The sequence below is a fragment of the Crotalus tigris genome, unplaced genomic scaffold (genome assembly GCF_016545835.1).
Source record: "Crotalus tigris isolate CLP2741 ecotype Arizona unplaced genomic scaffold, ASM1654583v1 scf7180000018807.1825209, whole genome shotgun sequence".
NCBI lineage: Eukaryota > Metazoa > Chordata > Lepidosauria > Squamata > Viperidae > Crotalus > Crotalus tigris.
The window spans coordinates 1,418,424-1,443,835 of record NW_024097206.1 but is presented as its reverse complement, the minus strand read 5'-3'; the positions used below and the strand labels follow the sequence as shown (position 1 = coordinate 1,443,835).

Here is a 25,412-nt window from a genome sequence, read left to right as displayed (position 1 = left end):
TTAGAAGGCCAGATCCTGAAGTTGAAACTCAAGTACTTTGGCCACCTAATGAGAAGGAAGGACTCACTGGAGAAGAGCCTAATGCTGGGAAAGATTGAGGGCAATAGAAGAAGGGGACGACAGAGAATGAGATGGCTGGATGGAGTCACTGAAGCAGTAGGTGTGAATTTAAATGGACTCCAGAAGATGGTAGAGGACAGGAAGACCTGGAGGAATGTTGTCCATGGGGTCGCGATGGGTCGGACACGACTTCGCAATTAATAACAAATTAAATTAAGAAATATAAAAGTATTGAAGGTTCTTTCTTTGAGAAAGAATAAGAGGCATAGCTCTTTTTTTTAAGTTTAGGACAATGGAAAACAATTAAGATGAACAGAATTAGCAGTTGGTAACATTAGGAAGAACTAGATATCTTTCTTTGTTTGGTAATTGACCTTTGGAGACACGAAAAGCAGTTAATATTCATAGTGTGTCCAGGCCAGAAAAAAAGCATTATTTAATGCAGTATACAAACATGCTAATGAAATAACTACACCAATCACAGTGGGACTTGCTTCTAAATATTCATGAATTTACTCAGGGCAGTAAAAGTGAAATCTTATTCATGCAATACAATTCCACAATGTTTCTACAAATTAAGCACCAATATTTTCAGTATGACATAATTTCAGTTAAGAGTCTGCAGAGGGTTGCAGTTTCAGAATCATACATTTGTGCATGAATAGTTAGTGCATCTCCCGATACTACAACCAAATTCTACAGTGTACTCAAAAAGTGGTCATTTAAGTTTCATTAAAAAGTTAAAACATGGAAGTCCGGTCCCTAACAACTCCTCTGAGCATATTTTGGAATCAAGATATATAAAATAGCTGTTGCACACTCCGTGAAAGACTGAATGTACAGTAATTACAGAACCAGAAATTATTTTAACTCCTGATCACCATTGATACAAGAAATTCCCATATCGTGCCATGTCAATCATTTTGGGCTAGTTACTTTCTCTCAGCCTTATTCACCTCATAGGCTTGGAGGATGAAAGAGTATTAATGTTAATCGCCTTGAGTTATTTATCAAAATAATAAAAGCGGGATATAAATAAAATAAATAAAAAAGCTACATTAAAGGATAGCCCACCCCCAACAAATCCCACTCAATAAAATTGAACTTACTTCTGAATAAACATTCATAAAGTTGAGTATTCAAAATAAATGATCATGGCCTCTTTAGAACAAGACAAGGTGAGATGAAACTCTCTAAATGCATCACGTCCCCTTTTTAACTGGAAAAATATAGCTTTTACTATTTCAGAAATAAAAGGTTTTTATACAGAGAATGAGATGGCTGGATGGAGTCACTGAAGCAGTAGGTGTGAACTTAAATGGACTCCAGAAGATGGTAGAGGACAGGAAGACCTGGAGGAACATTGTCCATGGGGTCGCGATGGGTCGGACACGACTTCGCAATTAACAACAACAACAAATAATGACTGAAAACAGAATGCAGTCTCATTCATATTTTATTTTCAGTAAAATGCAGTTCCTTTAAAAATAATTAATAGACATTTGTGAATCTTTGATTTTAAGTATTATTTCTTGGAATTTCTATGGATTGCAGAGTTTGTAGGATACAATATGAAACAAGCACAATTTATTGACTGGAATGTTAGTTTACAGTTTTGAGATATAAGAGCACAATCCAGCCAAAGTTTAATGTGAGAGTACATTTCTTACATTTATTCCACTGGGTGCCAATGAAACTAAAAAAGTTTTAACTTTGGCTGGACTGTATCCAAGATCTTTAGAATTCCAAATTAATTCTCTGCTTAGCTGACTGTCATCAAGAAAAGCTTGTCACTGCTGGGGACAAAGTAATTTCAGGAGACTATTCATCCAAGAAACTTTTTCTCACTTTGTCTTCTAAACACTTTTTTTTTTTTTGAATTTGTAACATTTTGTGTATCATTTGTGTATCATTGTGTAACATCATTTCTTCCCCAGATTCTTTAAGGAAGGTTAGCTCAGTGAAAAATGGTTCTGAATGAGCCATCTTGGCCCCATTGCTTTTAAATGAATGGATTACGGAATTTAAGTTGAATTGACTTCCTGATTTTATATGGTATTAACTTTGCAAAGTACATCATTTACTCTGAAGGTAGGAAGCAATATAAAATATCACGGTGTTGCCTCTCAGGCTGCTGCTATTTATTTCAGGTTGTCTGGAGCTCAATAGTTTTACCTATCAGCATTTAAAGTAGGTTCAGACTGCTAAATAGATAAGAAGATAGGATATCTGCAAGCAGACTTTGAGAATGACCTTGGCAGACAAAAGGAAGAGATTAGGCAATGGTGAGACAAGAGGCAGCTTAGTCCACAGAAGGAATAATGGGACAATAGAAAACATCTCAGAAAGGACCTTCCCTAGTTTCTTGGCAAGGCAAGATGGGGGGGGGGGAGATGTATTTTCAGCTTTGCAAGACTGTTGTCAGCCTTGCAAGGTATTCCACACAAGAAGTATAGCTCTAACCTTATTGTAAAGTTATGTTAACAGTTTCTCCTGTACTCCATCTCTTGGTCAGTACTTTCCAATAGATCATTAGAAGGACACATTGTTCATCTCCCAGGTCTGATTATGGAATGTTTCAGTACTTAGGCCAAAGTCTATCTTGTGCTAAATCTGTAGAGGGTGTACCTGTCCTTTTGAATATTTTTTAGATAAAGCGAGGTTGTGAGTAGTGTGAGTTCAAATAATGCAATATTCATTTTAGTGTGATTTATAAGTTGATAAGCAGATCATATTTAATTAAGAGCCAAAATTCACTTAGTGTAAGGCCAGCACAGGCACAGTTGTGGCTAGCACATGAGTGCAATTCGGGTTTTAGATGCAAATCATTGTTTGTTCAAAACAGAGGAAAGGAAGGTTGAAAAAAGAGGAGGCTTATTTTGAAAAACTGTAGCAGAATACAGGAGGTAGCTCATACTCTTTGGATATGGATTTATCCTTTTTTCCCCCACTGGCATATAGTATTTTATTAATAAATATATACAAGCGTATGTTTAAAAATGTTAATTGTCTATTTCCATTGAACTGGAACCAATTATGCTGTTTTCCACAGAAATTTCATTTTGATTCAGGATTGAAATAATGTGACCATTAACCACATTAATTGAGACTTAATTGTACAAATACATGTAGAGAACTGAGTTGGTAAAAGGTAGAATCCCATCTATTGGGATCAGGTAACATCTATTTTCTACTTTCATTGCCAGTTTGTTTTAATATGCAGTTTACTGTTTTTACTGTCTTAAATGGTTTGGGACTGGGTTGACAAATCATCTTTTTTTATGTAAATCTACTCTATCCTTCAAGATTAGTTTTTATCTTCTCTTACAAATGCTGTCCCTAGAATTCCCTAACATACTCCCTTTTTTATTCTAAAAGTTGATATTTTAATTAAAGGATATCAAAAAGAAAGAGGAGTGAAACAACTGAATCTTATGGAGTTTTTATAGTAATATATTCTAGATCTGGAATTTATTACCTTAACATACAAACAAGTTATTCAGGCCTTATAAAATATATGGTGCACTACATGATCACTCTGGATAAACCTCTTCTCCTGTTGACATGTAGACAATGGCATGTTCAACCTTACTGTTGGTATCCATATAACAAAGATCCTGTTATGGAAGAATACTGGATTGCATAGAATTGCATCCAATTGTATACAGAAGGCTTCTCTATTAAACTTATATATAATCACTAGTTTGTTAATCAATACCATACAACACTTTAACATTATCAGCTACAAAATATTATTGTAAAATGACATAACGTCTCTGCAAAAGAAAAACATATTGCTTTGTTGTTTGATTTGTGAAAATGTTGCCTTTTTCAGGAAAGATTAGTTACACATTTCCAAAAGCCATTTGTTAACACTGGAATAAGATAATTTTTCTAATTTCTCACTCTTCCCATTTCTAGGGATTTGCACATTTTTAGAAATATATCCTTTAGGATAACATGATGAGCACCATACTAGGTTTGCCTTGCAAAGACACGATAAGAGATGGATTGCACGAACTATGCAATCAGCTAGAATACTGATTGTGGGCTTCTGGTTTTTGCGTCGGTAGCAGATGGCCGCACGAGAGCAGACCTCTGCTCCCCATGGCTAGTTTCTTCCTGCTTGGGGGATCCTAGATGGGTCCAAAGTTGCCCCAGAGAGGTGACTGTGAAGGAGGGGCGCCCCATAGATCATGAAGCAATGGCAATTGCTTCGTTTGATCTGGGGAAAGCCCTCCGAACCTGACAGGAGAAAGCTAGTGTGAGATCAGCAACTAGTCCAAGCTGCTTGCAGCCGAAGTCCCAGAGCACAAACCTAAACATCGGTGAACAGAGTGCTTGGAATTGGTAAGAGTACTAATCTTCTTTCTTCTATCTACTATTTAAATCCTTGAAAAGATTCCCAAAGCAAGAAACCTCCAGAAGTGAAGGGAGGGGACTATATCCCCATTCCCTTACAGATGGAAGTGGCAAATTAACATAAAAGGTAGAAAGAGATATATTAAAATTTGATTTAAAATATTTCAGCCTGGACAAATCTAGGAACTAAAAAAACTGTCAAGATTATACCCTAAAAAATTTCTGATGGAATTATAAAAATATATAACAAAAATAACTTTTTGATTGAAAGAAAAACTGAAAAAAGAAATAATTGCTGACATCTAGTGGAGAATAAGAGAATAGAACACTAACAATAAGGACTCAGAAATTGGCAGAATGCCCAGAAACAAAGAAAAAGTTGTTCCTTTGAATTGCAAATAACCTTGAAGGCAGCTGGGAACATAGGAAGAGCCAGCAATAAGATTAAAAAGTGTTTGAAAAGAAAAAACAACAACACCTGGACTGTTGCTTCAACCTAGGAATTGTTTGTGGAGGGGAAAGACCTTGGCTTTTTGGCTAATCTTTCAGAGGAGAATTTGCAGGAGGGATTTAAAATAGCTTAATATACTGAATCTGTAACTTTGATTGACTGATAAATTGACTTTTGCATTAGAAAATTGATGAGAGATTGTTTGAAGGGGGGAGACAACATAGATATCAGATGCGTATCAAGGGATGACAGGATGCCACATTCAATATTTTATCCTGAAGGACTTAGCCTGGAAAATCAAGGGCCTCCAGAAGCAATACTTCAAGGCAAGATAAATACTTTCCTGGAGGAAATATATGTAATGTTAGGACAAATACAAATGACAATAGATTCAAATCATGATGAAATTCGAAACAACTTTGAGCATATTTTGAGCATAAAAAAGCATATTTCCAATCTAAATCTACAATTAAAATAACAACAAAGGAACAAACAAATCAGACACAGATTAGAAACTAGAAAAGTACGATCAAATTGATGAAATAACAAACGAAAAGAATTACAATTTGACACAAACAGGAAAAAATCTACAAGGTTCTGATACAACAAGAAAAATGGAATTATTAGGAGGACTTTAAAGTTTGGGGGACAGAAAGAATGTATCTTACTTACTTCATCTTTTGTATTCCCAACAATATTTGTAAAAATACAGGAACTGTTGGGTAAGTGGATTACATCAACTTGGAAAATTACTTGGCAAAAGAAGATGATTAGAAACAAATACAAGAGATTTGACTCGCCCTACAAGATGGACTATTACGTGAATAAACATTTGTTTGAATATGGCTAAAAGAACAGAGAATTTTGAACATAAAGGGGCCTTATAACAAGAAGGATAATGAGATTTAAGTAATATAGTATGTTTTATAATATTTTAAATGTTAAAATAGTAGGTTGATGTAATTTTTATTAATATATAAGTAAAATATAAACTGATTAAAAAGGATGTTATATCTAGATACTATAAGACAGATAAAAAGTATAGTATTTTTATAATGCATGACATAAAATATTGGGAAAATTTAGACAGTGAGATGACTAATATGAAGAAATTATGACTGATAAGAATTGGTTATTGAATATAAGGGAATCTAAGCAAACAAAAATTATAAAAATAGGATGTATGCTGAATTAATGAGATGATGGTTATGAGAATAATATAAGCTGAAAAAATATTGAAAATATTAAGAATTATATTTTGGCTAAGGTTGAAGAAGGAAAATACAAATGGGAGAAGGGAAGATCAAAGAAATGTATTATTAATTAATATATTAATTATGGAATTATCAAATTTAATCATTATTGACGGTTAATTATTACTGTCCTTTTTTTCTTGTTAAAATATAAACCAAGACAACATGCTGTACACCAGGTACTGGAGATTGTTATAGTTAAAAAACAATAAAATATCTATAAAAAAATAGAATACTGATTGAGCAAACTATGTCTTCACCACACAAAATTCCTCTGAAATTCCATAGTGGCCTACAAGTTCCATGATATCTATACTACAATGGTAGTATAGATGGAGAGACAGGTCTTAATAAATGTTGATTCAGATTTAAACGAATAATACAATGATGATTTTGCTGAATAAACTGGCCCCAAACAAGAGAAGAATATACAATTCGATATTGTATTTCATTTGGTATTGTGATCTCCTATTAGTCAAGAAAATCCAAGGAGTTTGTATAATGGACAATTAGAAAGATTAAGGAAAAAAAATAAAACCTGATTGAATTGTTGATCACATCAGGGTCCTTGGCATTTATCATTTGTATGGTGGTCCCAATATCCACATCTTCAGGCACCTCCACAAAATAAAAACTAGGCTCAAAGACTGGGGGCTCATCCACATCTTCCACACTGATATGCACAGTTGTAGAGTCACGAAATGGACCTAGGTTCAAGAAACGCATTTCAAGGTGTGGATTGGCACCTTCTACTTTTAAAGTGTAACTTTTCTTGGTTTCAAAGCTCAGTGGCTGGAGAAAAGAGAGGAAGAAATAGAAGACAAATTATAAAGCAATCTCTGCTACTGAAATGAACCTATTCCTCATACTTATCAATATCGTTAAAAGAAAGCATGTCTAAGCTTATCCATACATGGTGTTGGAGAGATCTATTTTGGGATTCAATCTGGGTCAGTCAGGGGGATCAGAGGTCTTCTGAACTTTCGGACTTGTGCAGGAGCCCATCTTCACGGAACTTCTCTCTAGAGAAGTTTTGACAATTTATTGTCAAATAATTTATTTAACAATAATAATATATTAATTTTTAAATTTTACAATTAAAATTATATTAATTTATTATCATTATATTAATATATTAAATTAAGAGAATAATATTTTCTGACTGTTGATATTTTAGAAAGTTGATCACTAGTATTCTAAGATATAGGTATTATTATGTTAAATTTAGAGAGAGGTTGTTGAACTGTTATTATCTGCAGACTAAAAGAAAGTTGGAGGTCATCTTTATTGCAAATGTGTTTACTGTGGGTGTATTTTTTGTCACTTTTAATCTGTTTTGCTATTCCTTTTCCCTTTTATGTTAGTTCGTATTTTAATGTTTGACTTTGAAATTTAATAAAGATATTATTTTAAAAAAAGGATTAGTGGAAGCAATCACATTAAGAATACACTAGTAGTATATAGTGTACAGGCTGCACATTTTTACATTTTAATGGCTATAATCATCTGTGCTTATATACTATTAATCCCATTGATGTTAATGGAGTTATGCACATGCTTAAGCATTTCACTGAAACTAATGAGTTTTAAATATATTATGTTTTGGTTAGTCTATTATTACTGCTGAAACTCTTAAAGAGAGGTCTTTATTACAGAGAAATAGAATAAAATCAAAAGCATCATGCTAGGCTCTCCCTTTTTGCAGATCAATTTCTGCTCCATGCTGAGCTTTCATGCATTTTTGTTGGGCACATTCTACCTCTGAAGAAAATGACACCAATAATTGTATTGCACTGATACATAATGCGTGCTTTTTATGTGTAACAGTAAAAGGATAATTAAAAAGAATCCTCATAACAACAGCAAAGCAAGTTCTAGGAATGACCAAAGAATCTTTGTAAAAGTTGATGTAGAAATGGGGGTTGCAAAGATCTTATACAACATTATGAGGCTTCCAGCTGGTAACTTAATTTCCAAGAATGCACTGGTTATGTGCTGTTTACTTTTATATAATGGATACTTTGCCGAATATTAGCAAAATGGAATCCTTTTAATTGGCACAGACCTTGATCAAAACAAAATGCCTGCTTAAATAAAAACAACAACAACAAAAACAAAAAACAAAATGCCTGCTAGTTTCAGAAGTTGTTGGTTTAGAAGCAACTTCTATTTTGGGAAGAAGTTTATTTTTCTTCTCTATCCATATTTTCATGTTCATGCACTAAGCATCGTCAGATCCATGTTTAATAGAGAACTATAAGCACACATTCACATCTCTGGGACAGCTACTATATGTAATTTGTATACATCTATATACAAATTCATTAGTATAGGTAGTCCTCGTTTTATAACCACAATTGAGGCCCAAACTTCTGTGGCTAAGTGAGATAATTGTTAAGTGAGTTTTGCCCCATTTTATGACCTTTCTTGCCACAGTTGTTAAGTGAATCACTGCAGTTGTTAAGTTAGTAATACGGTTTTTAAGTGAATATGCCTTCCCCACTGATTTTGCTTGTCAGAAGGTCACAAAAGGTATCACATGATGCTGGGACACTGCAACCATCATAAATATGAGTCAGTTGCCAAGCATCCAAATTTTGATCATGATGCTGCATGATTTTCACACATGGTATGTATGAAAATAATAAGTTCCTTTTTTCAACATTGTTGTAACTTCTAATGGTCACTAAACAAATTGTTCTAAGTCAAGGACTACCTGCACAGTGAATATAACCAAGAATTTGAAAAAGTTAAAAGAGTACCAATTCCTTCCAGTCTGGAGCAATGTCCCACTGCCAGCTGTTAACCCTGCCAAAGCTTTGCAAGCCTGGTCATGGTCATATCAAAAGAGAAGACTGTTTTTTCCATTCCTTCTGGTGCTAATCGTGTGCTTTCTGGACAAGAGCTAGCAAAGTTTGCAATCTCCCATTGGTCTTGAATGCTTACTAGTGACCATGGATAGGCCACTACCTTTCAAACTAACCCTTCGCTTAGACCAGGCATGTCAAACTCGGGATGTCACGTGACATCGCGTGATGTATCGGGACTTTCCCCCCATTGCCGCAACTGCCCACGGGCTGGCAGTTTGACATCCCTGACTTAGACTGTGGAGAGAATAAAATGGGAAAGGACAGATCCTTCCTTAAGCTTACTGCAAAAAAAAAAAAAAGCAATTTGTTTGCCCCTTGGCAAACCAAAAACCTGCATGCGGAATGCCTCATTTTATCAGAACTTAATATGAAAGAAAATGAAGTTATTCCTTGCAATGAGTTATTCCTTGCAATGGTCTGTTTGTGTTTCAGTACTTCAGTAAATCAAATTGCTGGCCAGACGAGATTTGCCACGTATATTCAGATATCGCTGTGTTCAAAAGTGCTTGCACACATTTGAGAAACAAAATTGATTACCTTTCTCACAGTGATGATGCCAGCTTGGTAATTAAGATCAGTGGTAATGTCAAAGACATCCAGTCCATCCCCATCCACAAAGCTGTATTTCATCTCAGCATTAATACCTTCATCCGAGTCTTTAGCAAGAACACGACCCACGGTGGAACTGACTGGAGCGGATTCCAGGACGCTCATCTGATAATGCTCTGGAGAAATAAGTGAGAAAAAGAAAATGATTGCCAACAACAAATGGACTGGGAGTTACTCCAAGCAAAGTTAAACTCCTATAGATTTCAGTGGGAGAATTTAAATAAATTACATAATAAAAATTAGAAATGATTTTTTTTTTGTTTTGCAGTTGTATATCCACTTCCACACACACTCACACACACTGGTCTGTCTCCTGCAAACTGAGCTTAACTGTCTTGATTGCAAGACAGAAACATCTGTATAGCTCTTTTGACAACAGTACGAAAGTAGTTGGTTGCTGCTTTCTTTCAGACATTTTTTTTTAGCTGCCTCCAGACCTCCTCCCTTTCCTTAGGACAACCCTGAAAATTGGGTAAGACCAGGTCCTGGGAACTCTCTGGCTATGCTGGGCTTTGATGCTGTTCCCCCTTTCTTGCCATAGTGGCAGGATTAGCAGGATCTGGGTGTAAGGACCCCCCCCCCCTAGAAAGCAGAACTCTTGAAACAGGCATTGTCTCAAAAAGAAACTTTTATTAGGGGTTAGTGACAGTAGGGAAGTCAAGGCAAGATCTGGGGAAAATCCCGCTCAAACGGTAGAGTTAAACCAGCAATATTCCTCCTCCCACCAGAGTCATAATGTCCATTTGAAATCCAGCCAATCCACAGGTGGCATGATGTGTGGGTTACTGGGCACAGTTGGCTAGCATCTCAAGGTCTTCTCCAGTTTCATTTCTCTGTAACCCTCTCCTTGATAAGGGAGACACATTCCTTTCTCAAATAGATAAAGGTGGGAGAGGAAAAGTAGAAAGCGAAAGTTATCCCAAGCAAAAACAAATATCCCCCCTCCCCCCAGTAGAATGGCAGGCCCCAAAACAAAAACACAAGAATATATATATGCAAGGTAGACAATAAGGATTTGGGGCCCTGATACTGGGCTGGTGGAAAACATTAACGGATGCCTGTTGCAGTAACCAATGTGCTTGTCGCATTTAGAGCCTAGATCCAAAGACAAAGCAGCCCAAACAAAGATTTTTCATTGCTTCTCTACAGATGCACCTGTTTTAAGATTCACTAAGCTCAGCCTCAGGCATTTGGTGTAGGTCTCAGGCTGCCTTGGGACTACAGGGGCAGATTTTTCACCATGGGAGTGTGTGCTTTGCTGATGGAGTTGGTTTTTCTCCTGGCACAAGTGATGCTAAAATAAGAGCAGCTGACCTATCCTAGCTGATCCAGGCCAAATAGTAGACACCAAAGAAGTAATTAGCTTAAGAACGACAACAATCCTCAGAACAATTTCTTTAGAATGTTTTCAGCACTTTTGTTTGTTTTTCAAACTGCACTTACTCTCAGCCATTTACAGGACTATCCTCTTAAAACCTGATCCTTTCTTCAATAATACAACTGAAATTACACCCCAGAGTTTTTTGTTCCTAACTTCTCTATTTTCAGGGTCACAATCTTCTCATGGTTCCTTCAGTCCCACGGTTCCTTTAACCTCTGGTTTGACATAAGAAGCCGGGGTGGCACAGTGGTTAGAATGCAGTACTGCAGGCTACTTCGGCTGACTGCTGACTGCCAGCAGTTTGGCAGTTCAATTCTCACCAGCTCAAGGTTGATTTCCTTCCTTCCTTCCTTCCTTCCTTCCTTCCTTCCTTCCTTCCTTCCTTCCTTCCTTCCTTCCTTCCTTCCTTCCTTCCTTCCTTCCTTCCTTCATCAGTAAAATGAGGACCCAGATTTTGGGGGACAATATACAGACACTGTAAACTGCTTAGAGAGGGTTGTAAAGCATTGTGAAGTGGTATATAAGTCTAAGTGCTCTTCCCATGGCAAGTTGTGCTCCTCCAAAACTAACTTCCTTCATTGTCTCTTTCTTTTCTCCCTAACTCCTTGTTGCCATAGCTATCATTATTATTATTATTTTGAATCACCCAGGGTGCATACAATTCCTTCTATTTTCCCCGCATTCCTTCTGTTTCACGTCACCTCCCTTTCCTAGAAAAATATGCACAATTTCACATAATGCCAGAGCCAAGATATTCCGCCTAGATATTTGGGAAGTCAATATTTTTAAGAGGAAGAGGCTTCCATGTTGTTTCAAGCTGTGGCTAAAAACAACTTTCAACAAGTCAGATGCTGAACTCCTTTCAATGGCTCAGGTTGTTTTACAAAAATAAATAAGTTTCATGACATACTTTTATTTCAAGGATCATTATCTTTCTAGGTCTCTATCTTTCCCTCTTTTGCTTCTTTGTCTTATACTTTACATTGTGAGCTTTCAGTGCAGGGATTTATCTTGCTGTTACTTTTGACGTGCCTCACATACTGAATATGTGCCAAATAAATACAAATCAGGCTTTATTATGCAACATAAATAAAAACACTATTTCATCTTTATATGACATCTCAGAGATTTTCAGATTATAGCCAATGCTTACTGGGTAGGAAACAAATAATAATGAACTTTCAAATTGAGAAATCCATTGAGAAGCTGAAGGACAACAAAACACAAACCATGGACAGTACTTACTCTGTGGAAATCTGGGTGGATTATCATTAACATCAGAGAGAGAAATATTGACTGTAGTTGTCCCAGCTAATCCTCCCAGCTGTCCACCCATGTCTTTGGCTTGGATAATAACTTCATAATATTCTTTTGCTTCTCTGTCCATATTCATTAGTGCTGTCCTAATTAATCCTATGGAAACCACAGAGAATAACACAGAAAAATATATATCAATTTATTAAATAACCATATGTCAAATTAACTGGAGTCAGCCTTGATTTGAAAATACAGGTGGTTCTCGATTCATGACTACAACTGAGATCTAAATTTCTGTGGCTAAGTGAGACATTGTTAAGTGAGTTTTGCCCCATTTTATGATGGGGCAAAACTCACAGTTGTTAAGTGAATCACTGCAGTTGATAAGTTAGGTGAATCTGGCTTGTTGTTAGGTGAATCTGGGTTCCCCACTAACTTTGCTTGTCAGAAGGTCACAACAGGGAATCACGTGACTTTGGGACACTGCAGCGGTCATAAATATGAACCCGTTGTCAAGCGTCTGAATTTTGATCACATGATCATGGGGTCGTAACTTTGAAAAACGGTCATAAGTCACATTTTCCAGTGCTGTCGTAACTTTGAATGGTCATTAAATGAACTGTTACAAGTTGAGGACTAAATTTATTGCCTTTTCAAATAATTGTTTCAAAGATTTCCAAGAAAGCATAATCTTTTACCAGCAGGAACTGATTTTGTTGATATCATTTTTGATTACCCAAAGCAATTGCTGTGAAACGTGATCTCAGGAGACAGTGAATCTCTGAGAGTATAGCAGGAAATCCTGTTTATTTTTGAAGAATTTAATTTTCAATAGGAAATGTAAAAAAAAAAACCATTACAAAAAAGCTTTCCCGTTAGCATTAAGTGGTAATTACTATTTGAAATATTTCATACTTTTTTTTCTTACCTTCTCAGAGATGCAACACATATTTGCATTTTAGCATAATGATTTAATTTAATCAACTGTAATGTCATTTCTTTTTAAATAAACACTGTGTTTCTGATCTGAACCGCATGCACATTTGATGCCATTAAAAAGTCAATACATTGTTGTTGGATCCATTTAAGAAATTTTGACAGGATGGTCAGGCTGTTATACAAACAGTGCTTCAGAACTTTAATATGATGCTCCCACACTGCTTAAAGGGATGCCAATGCTTTTCCCCTGGAACCTGGTGAACAATTAAGCCAATTGCAATTAACAAGTATCTCAAGTGAAACAGGATTTGGACCAGCACAACAGAAGGGCAAGTCTGCTCTGGAGAATACAAGAAGATGGTAATACTCATTGAAAATTTTTCCATCTCTAATTAACATCTGGGTTTGTGGAAATCAGTTTTCTTTTCTGAGAAAGAAAACACGAGCAAGGTTGCTCTAAGAAATCCTGCCAAGATCAACTGCTACTTTTACTGAATAATGTTGCTCTTGGGTATAGAACAGGAGTCAGAAATCCTTAAGGTCTCCTGGCTGTTTCATGGTTGAACAGGATTTATTGTAAATGCAGGTTTATAGATTCACCAATACTTTTATTTTTTATTTTATTTAAGAATTTATGTAGCTGCCCATTTTACATCACTGAAGTTAGATGGCAAACAGAGGATTAAATCCAACAACAAAAATAGAAACCTGTGATGACGACAACAACAACAATAACTAACATAACATATGCCCGGTCCTAAAACTATTAATTCATACAGATTAAACAGAAAATCTACCAATAGGCCTGGTTTAATCTTTCAGCTCCAGGCATGAGGAAACAGGTTTTAATGGCCTACAGAAATATCAAGGCCAGACTGATCTCTTGAGAGATGGAAGACAATGCTGTTCCACAGGGCAGGTGCTGCAACAGAGAAAGCACAAGATGGTATGTTCCACAAGATGGTAGTTCTTGATGGAAGGGACTTGAACTATACCAATCGTGAAGTTTTGGTGAGATGACCAGAAATGATCAAGAGCATCCTGCCCTAATGTCATGGAGGGCTTTACAGGTGACAACCAACTGAATCACATCTGGAAGCAAGTGCAGCTTGAGAAACAGAGGCATTATGTCAGGGGTCTTCAAACTTGGCCCTTTTATGACTTGTGGACTTCAACTCCCAGAATTCCTCAGCCAGGCACGCTGGCTGAGGAATTCTGGGACTTGAAGTCCACAAGTCATAAAAGGGCCAAGTTTAAAGACCCCTGCATTATGTGGACTTATCATGAAATTAACCACTTGTGCGACTTGCCTTCTGTACCAGCTGCTGCTTCTGAAAGCTCTTGAAGGGCAGCCTCATGTAGAGACTGCATTACAGTAATTATAGCCTGGAAGTGACCAAGATATGAGTTCTTTTTTTAAAAATTCTGCTTTTAGATTTTAGTGTACTGGTAACAGTGGTATTAAACTGCTGTTCCATCCATATGATCAGATCTTTGCCTGTCACCTACCTCTCTCTCCACCCACCTTGGAAGACATAGTAAGCTATTACTTGTAGTGGGAAAATTGTATTTCTATAGCAATCCCATTTTTTGTGTGTTTCTTTTAACCTTGATTTCCTCACATATTTTACAGTAATTCTATTAAAGTTTGATACAGCATTTACTCAAGTTAATAATTCTGTATCCATTTGCCCTTGATCCCTAACAAGTCATGTTATTTTGTATCGGTGCGCTCAATACTTTAGAGCTTGGTGCTTTAGTGAAATATGATGGACCACATGGTTAATGACCATTTGGATTTTGATGATGAAGCCGAAGCTGAGTACGCCATGACAGCTAAGGGGAGAGGCCATATTTGGGGATGATTTTGGATGAAATTACCTGTTCTGGAATCCACAGAGAAATATGGCTGTCCTTGGAGAACGCTGTAGACGACTCTGGCACTGTTCCCGTAAGTAGGATCATCAGCATCTGTTGCTGTCACTTGGATAACAGAGGTGCCTGATAAAAACAGTGAAGAACCTTGTTAGATTTGGGGAGAGAGGACACGGAGCTCTAACAAGGACCAATGAATTGCAACCTTTCTCTTGAGAAGAGCTCTTTCTGATTCTTAAGAATGCTGCTCTTCTGAATCATTAACAGTAATGTGAGTGACAGGCATAAATTTATTACTCATCAGAAATTAATCTGTAGTGAAACAACATATAAGGCAGGGCTGGCTGGAGAATTCTGTGAGTTGAAATCCACAAGTCATAAAAGAGCCAAGTTTGAAGACCCCTGATATAAGGTGTGGGTGCTCTGTTAAGAGTTATGTGGATTTTTATTTCTTTTGTTTTAAATTTAAATAATTAAAAAGGAAAAACTGGAGGACACCTTCAGAAATGTTTTTACAACCATCTTGTATTTCCACACTATTTCTAATCCTAGAGGCAAAACAGTGAACTATTAGCATCACAGTCACTTGGGGCTCCGTTAGGGTTCCTGTATTGTCAGCTGATGAAAAATATATCTCAACTAATGCAAAGTGCAATGAAAATGAAGAGGCCATTGACTATATTCATAGAGTAATATAATTTTCCTAATGAAGATACAGAGCTCTTATTTCTAGAGATGATTTGAACTTAATGCTACACAATACGATCTTTTCCTCAAAGTATCCAGCCAGTCATCCTGGCAGGAAAGTTTCAGCAGATCATTCACAAAAACTCGATTTGTTCCACAAAGGCCAGTCTTTACAACTGTCATTCTTCTACCCTGCTTGTGCTTTGATTTTGCCTGAAATTATGCTCTAGATTGTACATCTAATTTTTATTCTTTCTTCTGCATGGTTGTGTTGTGTCTAAGGTGTTGGACTAGATATGGGGAGATCTGCAAAAGTTCATTGGATCCAACCTGTGGTTGGGAAAAATAAGAACAGGAAATATTATGTGTGATATCTCAAGCTCTTAAATGAAAGCTGAGAAATGAGACAAACAAACCAACCCAATTGTTTTTGTAGAAGAGATGGAACAGAGCAAATATTTAATCAAGTATGATTTAACACATATTAAGCTCTTTAAGCTTTCCTTACCCACTGGTGACATTTCAGGAACTGAAGCAATATATGGTCCATCTAGGAATTTGGGTTCATTATCATTGATATCTTGGATTTTGATGATAAATTCAGATTCTGGTTCCATCGGTCTGCCTGTTCGTCTGTCCAAGGCTTGAGCCCTTAAGGTATACTGAGACCTTTCTTCTCGATCTAGTCTCTGAATGGCATGGATATCTCCAGTGGTGTCATCAATAGTAAAAACAATTCCTGCTCCTTCTCCCGAAAGAATATATTTGATTGATCCATCTCCTCTGTCCATATCAGAATGGAGCTACAAAAAGTAATGAAATAAAATTAGTTGCATAGTACTAATTCATGAACAGTTATTTAATTCTGCCTTGGGATCGTTGTAATCATATGGTAGAAAAGGACCAGCAAGCTTCAATATTATAATTTTGGCCATCGTTATTATTATGATTGGTCGCACAATTAGCTAGATGTTTAGACTAGAGTTGGCATTTTTACCCACCTATCTAGTCCTTCCAAAGGACCTGTGATAGGCAGATATCGTTGATTTATGGTGTTAAAGATATCTTTGCTGGATGTAAGCTGTTACAAGTAAAGCTGCCTTTTGTTGTTGTTGTTATTATATCATCATCATCATCATCAACAACAACAACAGAAACAGCTTTATGGCATTTGCTTTAGTTGACAAACTGTTTCCTGTTCCACATTCCACTGATTCTTAATGATACAAACTGACATATTGTAAATAATATTTTATAACTGGAGAACTAAATTCGCTCAGAATGGGATGTATATTCAGGTTCTCTGGATTAATATGTCAGAATTAGTAGAAGAGGGAGAAAGAAGAGACATTCATAGCAAAGATTAAGTGTTCAGATTTACGATTATTTTCAGTGTTTGAGTACAGAATGGAGAATAAATTAAAAAATAATTTTCATAGACTTGTCCTGATAAGGAACTGACTGAAAAAGTACAAATAATTTAGAAATTCAAAAGTCCAAATAACTAAAATCAACTGCTGTTCATGAGCAATCGAGGCAGGAAAAAGTTACCAACTCTTATTGGCTGTGAGATTAAAAAAAATAATTTGTGCTTCTCCTTACCAAATAAATAATATCAAAAATATACATTACAGGTTTTGCTTATTGCATTACTCTCGTGCCATATCTCCTCCGAACTGTGAAGTTTTTGTATAAACTTTAGCCTGCAAGCTTTTTGGACGACTAGGTGCCTTCTTATGTGATGCTGAAAATGTCATGTCCCTTAATGGTAGCCAAAGCCCTCTGCCATCTGGCAATCTTCCATCATCCTCTGCAAATATAGTTGCTATGAATGATTGCAATTGCTGTCCAAAAGCACACTGAAGCTGTCAGGCTGAGCAAGTTTGCGGTAGCATAACTATGAAATGTAACTGAAGGGGTGAGCTATAAATAAGAGCTGGCATGATTCTACGGAACAAGGTGTGATGGGGGACACTCAGAACAGGGAACACATTAAATGAATGGCTGTTACTAATTCCCACAGAGGACAGCAATATACAGTATTTAGGAAAAATACTGTAAAAGAGGTGAAAAAAGAGGCCTACCATTTTGAATGGATGACTTAATTATCACTAACAGAGATCCCATAGAAAAGAAGCAAAAGGCTTCCAGATCCCCTGGAAGTCTAACACACACACACACACACACACACACACACACACACACACACACACACACACAGTTCTAAAAGAGTGATGCTGGCTAAATTCCATCCAAAGCAATTGCTTCTTTGCATTATTTTTTTCCAGAACCTGAAGACCATTCAGTAAGGGACATAGTAAAATTTATGAATGCATATCCTTTCCTATTATATCTCTATCTCTATCTCTATCTCTATCTCTGTCTCTGTCTCTGTCTCTAGTTATAGCTCTCTGCATTTATTTTATCTAATTTATTTAAATTGTATTTAATAGATAAAATAGATTCAAGTTATTTGCACATCATTTTCACTGCAAATAAAGAATGGGCTGATTATGATAGCTATTAATTTGGAAGAGCTGACAGATAAGCTGGATCCATCTGATAACATACTGTACATATAAATATTTCCAGGGAGTACATGAACACAACACAAAAATTATTTTGAAAGAACAGTAAAATATACGAGAATAAACAGAGGTTAAAAAAGTAAATGCACATATCCCCATGCCCCTCACACACATACCTAATCTTAATTACAGTAAAGTAATACAGGTTTTAAATATAGGAAGGTAAAAATGCTTAGAAATATCAAATTGTCTTTTCTTGACACTAAGGGAATAGCACAATGGGAAGGTAGGGAAGCTTCTTAATGGAAATATTTCAGCAATATGACATGACTCAGAAAGACTGTTATCTAATTACTGGTTATCACTTCTCTTGAAGCATCTAAATACCATATAGAAGAAGCTTTGAAGTCTGTCTCAAGGAAAAGACAGGCAAAGGGTGATGTGGGAGCCATCATAGCTTGGTTTTGGAAAAGAATACAGTTCTTGATTTACAATGGCCTTGATGGTGAGGGAAAAACAAAGCACTGGAGTTAGGAAAAAGCACTAAAATTTCCCATGTTACTGTTCTTTCCTTTTCCCTTTCCGTATAACTCCAAACTGCAATTACCTAGTGAATCATAAAAATATACACATGAAATAAATCATTAAAAAAACAAAGCTACTATGCAGTCTACATACTTCATCCAAAGCAATTGCTTCTTTGTATTGTAATATTCCACTCCTAATCAGTATTTCCTAGTTATCAAAATTAAATCTAAAGTACAAAAATAACAATGTGGCAGTGAATTTATTTCACAGAATATAGTTAAGCTAAGAAGAAATGATAAAGTTATAATGCAGACGTTATTAAAAAAAACAAGATAAGGTAAATACAATTTTTGGGACATCTTTATGCACTTGCACACTGCTACAGATGATAATACATGATAAAGTGTTAAAGGCAGTTAATGAATTAACACATTGCACAGTAATTAATTAGTTCAAGTAACCTTTGATAATCTGGGAGGCAAAAACATAGATCAGCAAAATAAAGTACCATTATCTTTTACGAAAACAAGAACAATTCAATTAATAACATGCCCACTGTTTCCTTGGAAAATATTTATTAATATTTATTAGTTAAATAAATATTAAACATACATAATTTGTAGCTTGATTAAAAAGCTTGTGGAACCATAATTAGCAACTGAAGACTTAATAGGCATTTTATTTCCCTTTCCAGAGTTTAAATGTATTGATTCAAAAAAAAGTTGAAAAACATGGAATAAACTCTGTTCCTTTTTATTGAAATTAGAAGCTGTCTAGTGATGTGACTGAATCTCAAGGTCCCCAAAGGAAGAGGCATTTGCATATTAAATTGTCTTGGCCGCAATAACCTCATATTATACCATTAGTTGGATATTACAAATTCTGGCTTTCACTTGCATATAATTCTAGTTTTTTTTAAAGAAACCTATTTGATAAGTATAAATAAATACAAATGCAGCCCCCTAAGTTAGGGGTCCCCAATTCCCGGTCCATGGACCAGTATCGGGCCGCAGCAGACCAGCAACCGGGCTGCACAAACAAGCAAAGCCCCATCCGCAGGATGCAAGTGGCACACAAAATGACGCCCCCTCTGATCTGCGAAAAAACCTCGCTCCACATAAATGGTCCCTGATCCTTATTCATGAATAGGGAAATGAAAACCTTAGGGCAGGGATGATGTTAGACAAAAACACAGCACATTGTAACATGCCATTATAATTTTTGATACAAATTATGCATTAAAGCAGGGGTCCCCAATTCCTGAACCATGGTCCAATACTGGGCCATGAGCCATTTGGAACAGGGCTGTGGAAGCGGAAGGTGAGCATGTGCATGCATCCCCACTTTAGCAAGCAGCGGGCAAGCGTGCACACTCCATTTACATGAACGGCAGGCACGCATGCCCGCTCTCACAAATGAAGCTGCATTTTGCACACCTGCTGGCTGCTTGCGTGAAGCCATCCCCTCTCCTTCCTGCCAGTCTGCAAAGCCAGAAATGTAGGGGAACTCTGCACTAAAGCACTATAATGCTGCAAAATAAACTAAAAAGAAAAAGCTACCTCCCCCTCTTCTCCACCCTTCCTGCTTCTCATTTGAGTGAATTTTTTTGGAACATTTGGGTTCCAAATGTTCCAAATACATAAAATATTTATATAGTCAGCCATCTTATAATAAGCTCTGGGTGGCTCCCAATCAAAATTTGAAACATGCATCTTGACTGTTCCACTATGCATCTGCCAAACTCTATCCTGAAAAAAAAAAATCTGAACTCCATAAAATACTTTTAAAACCAAACACCATTAAAAAAACAAAGATATTTTGGTTACTGTATAAATGTTTCTGTGGAATGGGGTGAGTGAAGAAACAGCTAAAGATGCAGCACATGGAAAGACTAAATGGGAATGCAGATATTTTTTTCCTTTTTCTAGAACTACCGTAATTTCTGGCATATAAGGTGGCCCGGCATATAAGACGACCCCCGACTTTGGTGCTGAGTTGCATGCCTAGAAAGTCATCTTATACGCCGGAAACTACCATAATTTCTGGCGTATAAGATGACTCAGTGTATAAGATGACCCCTGACTTCGGTGCCAATTTCAACGCTTTAGAAAGTTGTCTTATACGCCGGAAAGTATGGTACATGTTTCCCAATGAGGCCAATTCTTTCATGTTAATAGTTATCAGTTCAACATCTCTGAACAGAGTCTTCTCAGAACAGAATCTGCTTATCTGCCACAGACTTCTAGAAAAGGCTTGTTGAAGGTCCTTGCTCTTTGTAAAATAAATGGGGGATGGACCAATTAATATACCTTCTCAAGAGTGATCTTTTAGCTATCAGTTATTTGGTGAACCATGAAAGGTAGCAGTAGTTGCTATTGCTATATTATTTATGTTGATATTATATATTAAATTGTTCACTGCCCAGAATGTCTATAAAGCTATATTGGTAAATAATTATTGCATGTGAACAAGATGTCCCCTTTTGCTTAGGCTATAAGCAAAAGCCGGTGAAAAGTCTAAAAGGAAATACTGTTTGGCTATCTCCTGGGCCTTTACTGTTGAGACACTTGACTAATGTCACAAAGATAGATAAAATCATACTTTATTTAAAAAGGATAGAGAAAGAATATAAATATCCCCTTTTAGGCATGCTGGCTGAGGAATTCTGGGAGTTGAAGTCCACAAGTCATAAAAGAGCCAAGTCTGAAGACTCCTTGTATAATCCATACAGAGCTGTTAACAGACAGACCATATCAAAAGAAAGACCACATCCAGTAGAAAAATGTGTAGAATCTAATTCTTGGAGCTGTTAGCAGAATAATAGATATGCTATTAATATAGAAGGAACTCTGATGTAAAGACTTGCTAATTTGCTTAAAACACACAAGGGCTGAGCATGTGTAGAGATCATAATAATCAGAAACGACAGATTAGTTATTTATCTAATCATATTATATCATATCCTCTCCTTCCAATGCTCTAAGGCAGTGGTGGCGAACCTATGCCAGAGGCGGCACTCAGAGCCGTCTCTGTGGACACGTGCGCCATCGCCCCAGTCCTAGGCCTTCAGCTGGGTTTTATAAAACCTTTTCACTTTAGGTCTCCGCCGCCATGTGCAAAAAAAAAAAAAAAAGATTCAATCAGTCAATTTCAACTTCTTGCAGGAAAAAAAATCTTGCAAAATTGGAATTGATTGATTGAACTTTTTAGTTCCATCAGTCTGCCATTACCACCGCAGCCACACCCAGCCAATGGGCCACACCTACCCAGTTCCTGACGATACATAAGTGGGTTTTGGGTTGCAGTTTGGGCACTCAGTCTCTAAAAGGTTCGCCATCACTGCTCTAAGGTTCTCTTTTGTCATTTTATCTCTCATTGTTCCTCAGAGAACCAAGGGGTGAGGATTGTGCCATTCAGGCGCAATCCAATCTCTGATCATCATTGTGCCTTCATTCCAGGCAATGGCTATATGGCCTCAAGAGAACCTTGCATCACAGCCTTAAGAATATCCCCAGATTCTCTCTGAAACTGCTTTTTGCAGTGAGGAAAGACTATAGAGGACTTCAAAATTGATAGACAGTGATCTGACCATGACAAAGGATTAATAGTTAACCCCCCCCCCAACTCCAGATATCACAGTCACTACCCTGGTACAAAAGCAAGTCTAATGTGTGACTATTTCTGTGAAGTCAGGATTTTAATAATCTATGGTTATGGTTGCCCTGATGCTATGGACTCCCAGGCTGCCTCTGATTGTACACCCATGATTAAAGGAAAATGAAAATATACAGAATGAACATCTGGGCAATTCTGTTACTAGCCAGCCAGAGTGGAGAGCAGCTTTCTTTCAAGAAAAGACATATACGGTCTCTTTCCTTTTTTGCCCCCAGACTAAGGGTCTGGCTGAGGAATTCTGGGAACTGAAGTCCACAAGTCTTCAAGTTATCAAGGTTGCAGACCCCTGGCTTAGCCTATAGCCCACTTCTACCTGCTGCTCTGTGCTGGCTTAGGAAAATGCCTAAATTACCTGAGCTGACAATGGGATCAGCTTGATGCTGAAGTCTCTCAACCTGATTACTATGAGCATTTAAAATCCCAGATTATAGCAGACATTTTCAGAAACAGTGTAAGTCTATGTTCAGGGAACTCTGAATATAGCTGTGATTGAGAAAAAATATTTTAAAACCCCATATGTTTTTGTATTGCTAAGGATAATTTAAATGAATGATGAATATAATAGGCAGGGCTTAGACTCAAATCTTAACTTGATTCAACCCTCTAAAATTGCTGTGCTTTCCATTAATTTTGACTAAAAAGACTACAACTGGCAACTGCTTTTGTTTTCTCCTGTGCGATACTGCATCTATTTAATAATTTTTCAGCCCACATTCCATTAAAAGTACTCTAAAAGTGAACTAAATTTGCAGAATTATAGCCTCTCATGAATTGCAACACATGCGAAATTGAAGACAAAACATGCTTTTTGTTTTTCTTCAGAGAGATTTGCCAATAACATTTTATTTCTTGGCAGAATTGAAAATAATGTTCAAGCACAGTTGACTCTTCTGAGGGGATAAATCTACCAGGTTTCAGATGATCAGGTTCAAGGCTATCCTGATTAATGAAAAATGTTGTAAGATAAATGTCCAAAAAGAAATGCAAGAAAGAAAGAAAAGAAAGAAAGAAATGAATGAATGAATGAAAGAAATATATAGAGGTGATTCACAGTAGAATTTAAAAAATAAATACATCAAATGGCCTTCTGTAATACTCTTCATTTTTAATTCACTAGTGACTCTTTGATGAATGTATGAAAAATCTTCAGCACCGTGGCCCTCAGGCTAATGAATTAATCCTCAGACAGCTCTTGTGATGATTTGCAACCTTTGAACTAAAAAGATAGAACCTAGAATTGTATCTCTTCTTTTTCAACAAATGGTTACATCTGTTATATGCAAATAACATATAGGCCTTCAATTTGGAGATCATCTGCAAAGCATGACCAGTGGTTTATCAGCTATAATAGATGGCATTTGTGGAACCCTATCACCAAAACAGAATTGTCCCAATCTCAACAGTCACGATCAAAACAAGTGTTTGTTTCAGGATGAGGAAGCTTAAATTGTATAAGGTTTGGTGATTTCATGAGAATACTTTTTCAAAATGTTTTGGAGAGCCCCCATGCCATTATACAAAATTATAGGATATCAAGCATCTGAAAGGACTGCTGATTGCTGATATTATCCCACAGCCCTTTTCTTAAAAAGAATCTTTATGATAATACTGAAATTTACTCCAATATATTATGACAAATAGGAAAGCGTTTTTAGCTCTGTCAGAAGGTTTCCTATACCCCGTCCTTTGTTTTTTTCTATCTTTTTCCACTAAGTACTGATATGCTTTTTAAGTATTGGGGTTCACGGCATTGAAGCGACACACACAAGTTGTTAACCAAGTTCTTCTTTATTCTTTCCACTGTATCACTCAACAACCCAACAGGCTCGCAGGCCTTTTATAGTTTCTCAAAACATCCAATCACAAATCCCCTTTTTTTGCGCCTTGCGCCTACGTGCAAGACTGGCACCAATCAGTCTGGTCCCGGGCAGCTTTTAAGTTGCCCAGGACCATTTACAACATTTCTGGGCCTGCTGACTTGCTTCAGCAGGTCCAGGACACAACATCAGGCCCCACAGATGAAACACACAACTATACACACAATTACATTTGTTCCCAAGCCGGAAAATGTGGAATTTCTCTGCCCAGCACCCAGGCAGAATACTGTTATAAAATAATGAAGTTAACTTAACAAAACGCTCTCCAAAATCATAATTGGTATATATTACGCTATACCAGGTGTTGGTCAACATCATCCTGTTACAGACTAGCAAGGTTCCTCTGTGATGACAGAAACCTCACATAGTCTCCCAGATGCTTGGGAGGGGCCTTACCCTTTGCGACCTATGCAAGGTCAGGGAGGGTGCTTGGTCTGTCAGCTCACCTGCCCGACTAGGCAGACCAGGACTTCTACTTAATGGTGTCTGGCCTACCGGCCCGTCTGGTAGGCTCAATAGATCAGGACTTTGATGTCTTCAGATGTCAGATGCCCCACTCCTCAGCTGACTGGCTGGATCCTCTGAAGTCCAGCCAGGTTCCCTTGGAGGGGAGGAAATCCCCAAACCCAATGGTGGAGTGGAGTTCTCCCATTCCACCATAGACTGCTCTTGGGAACATTGTCCCTTGAGCCTGTGACCAGCCTCGGACATGGCCTGCATTGCAGCAGTGCCCCAAAGTTCCAGTCCCCCGTATATGTGGCTGGGGTGCCAGAGTCAGGAGCCGCCTCTATGGCAAACCCCCTCTCAGGAGAATTCATGTTTGGAGCACTTGCAGATGTGCAGGCTGCCTCCCATGGTAACTCCCTGTTTGGAACAATAGCTGAACTTTGAGGATGCCCTTGCTCATCCACTGGAACATGAACAGCAACCTGGCACTGTAAGACTGATTCCCAGGATTTTGACCTGAAGTGTGAGCTTGTTCCTGGTCCCCCTCCCCTCCGAGAGCAGAGCCAGGAGTAGAAACGTCGGTGGACAACTGCCAGCACAGTTGGTCAATATG

General features: G+C 37.2%; 1 protein-coding gene across 3 annotated transcripts in view; it reads right to left on the bottom strand.

Moving 5' to 3' along the window:
- The window catches only part of CDH20 (cadherin 20), a 188,345-nt gene that overhangs the window by 14,941 nt on the left and 147,992 nt on the right, over positions 1-25,412 (bottom strand). For all 3 annotated transcript variants that reach the window (XM_039356241.1, XM_039356244.1, XM_039356242.1), the window contains exons 4-8: positions 16,253-16,547; positions 15,064-15,183; positions 12,232-12,399; positions 9,534-9,721; positions 6,665-6,918 (exon numbers count right to left, since the gene is read on the bottom strand). In XM_039356241.1, coding sequence (XP_039212175.1) covers positions 6,665-6,918; positions 9,534-9,721; positions 12,232-12,399; positions 15,064-15,183; positions 16,253-16,547 — 1,025 coding nt within the window. The remainder of the gene's footprint in view (positions 1-6,664; positions 6,919-9,533; positions 9,722-12,231; positions 12,400-15,063; positions 15,184-16,252; positions 16,548-25,412) is intronic.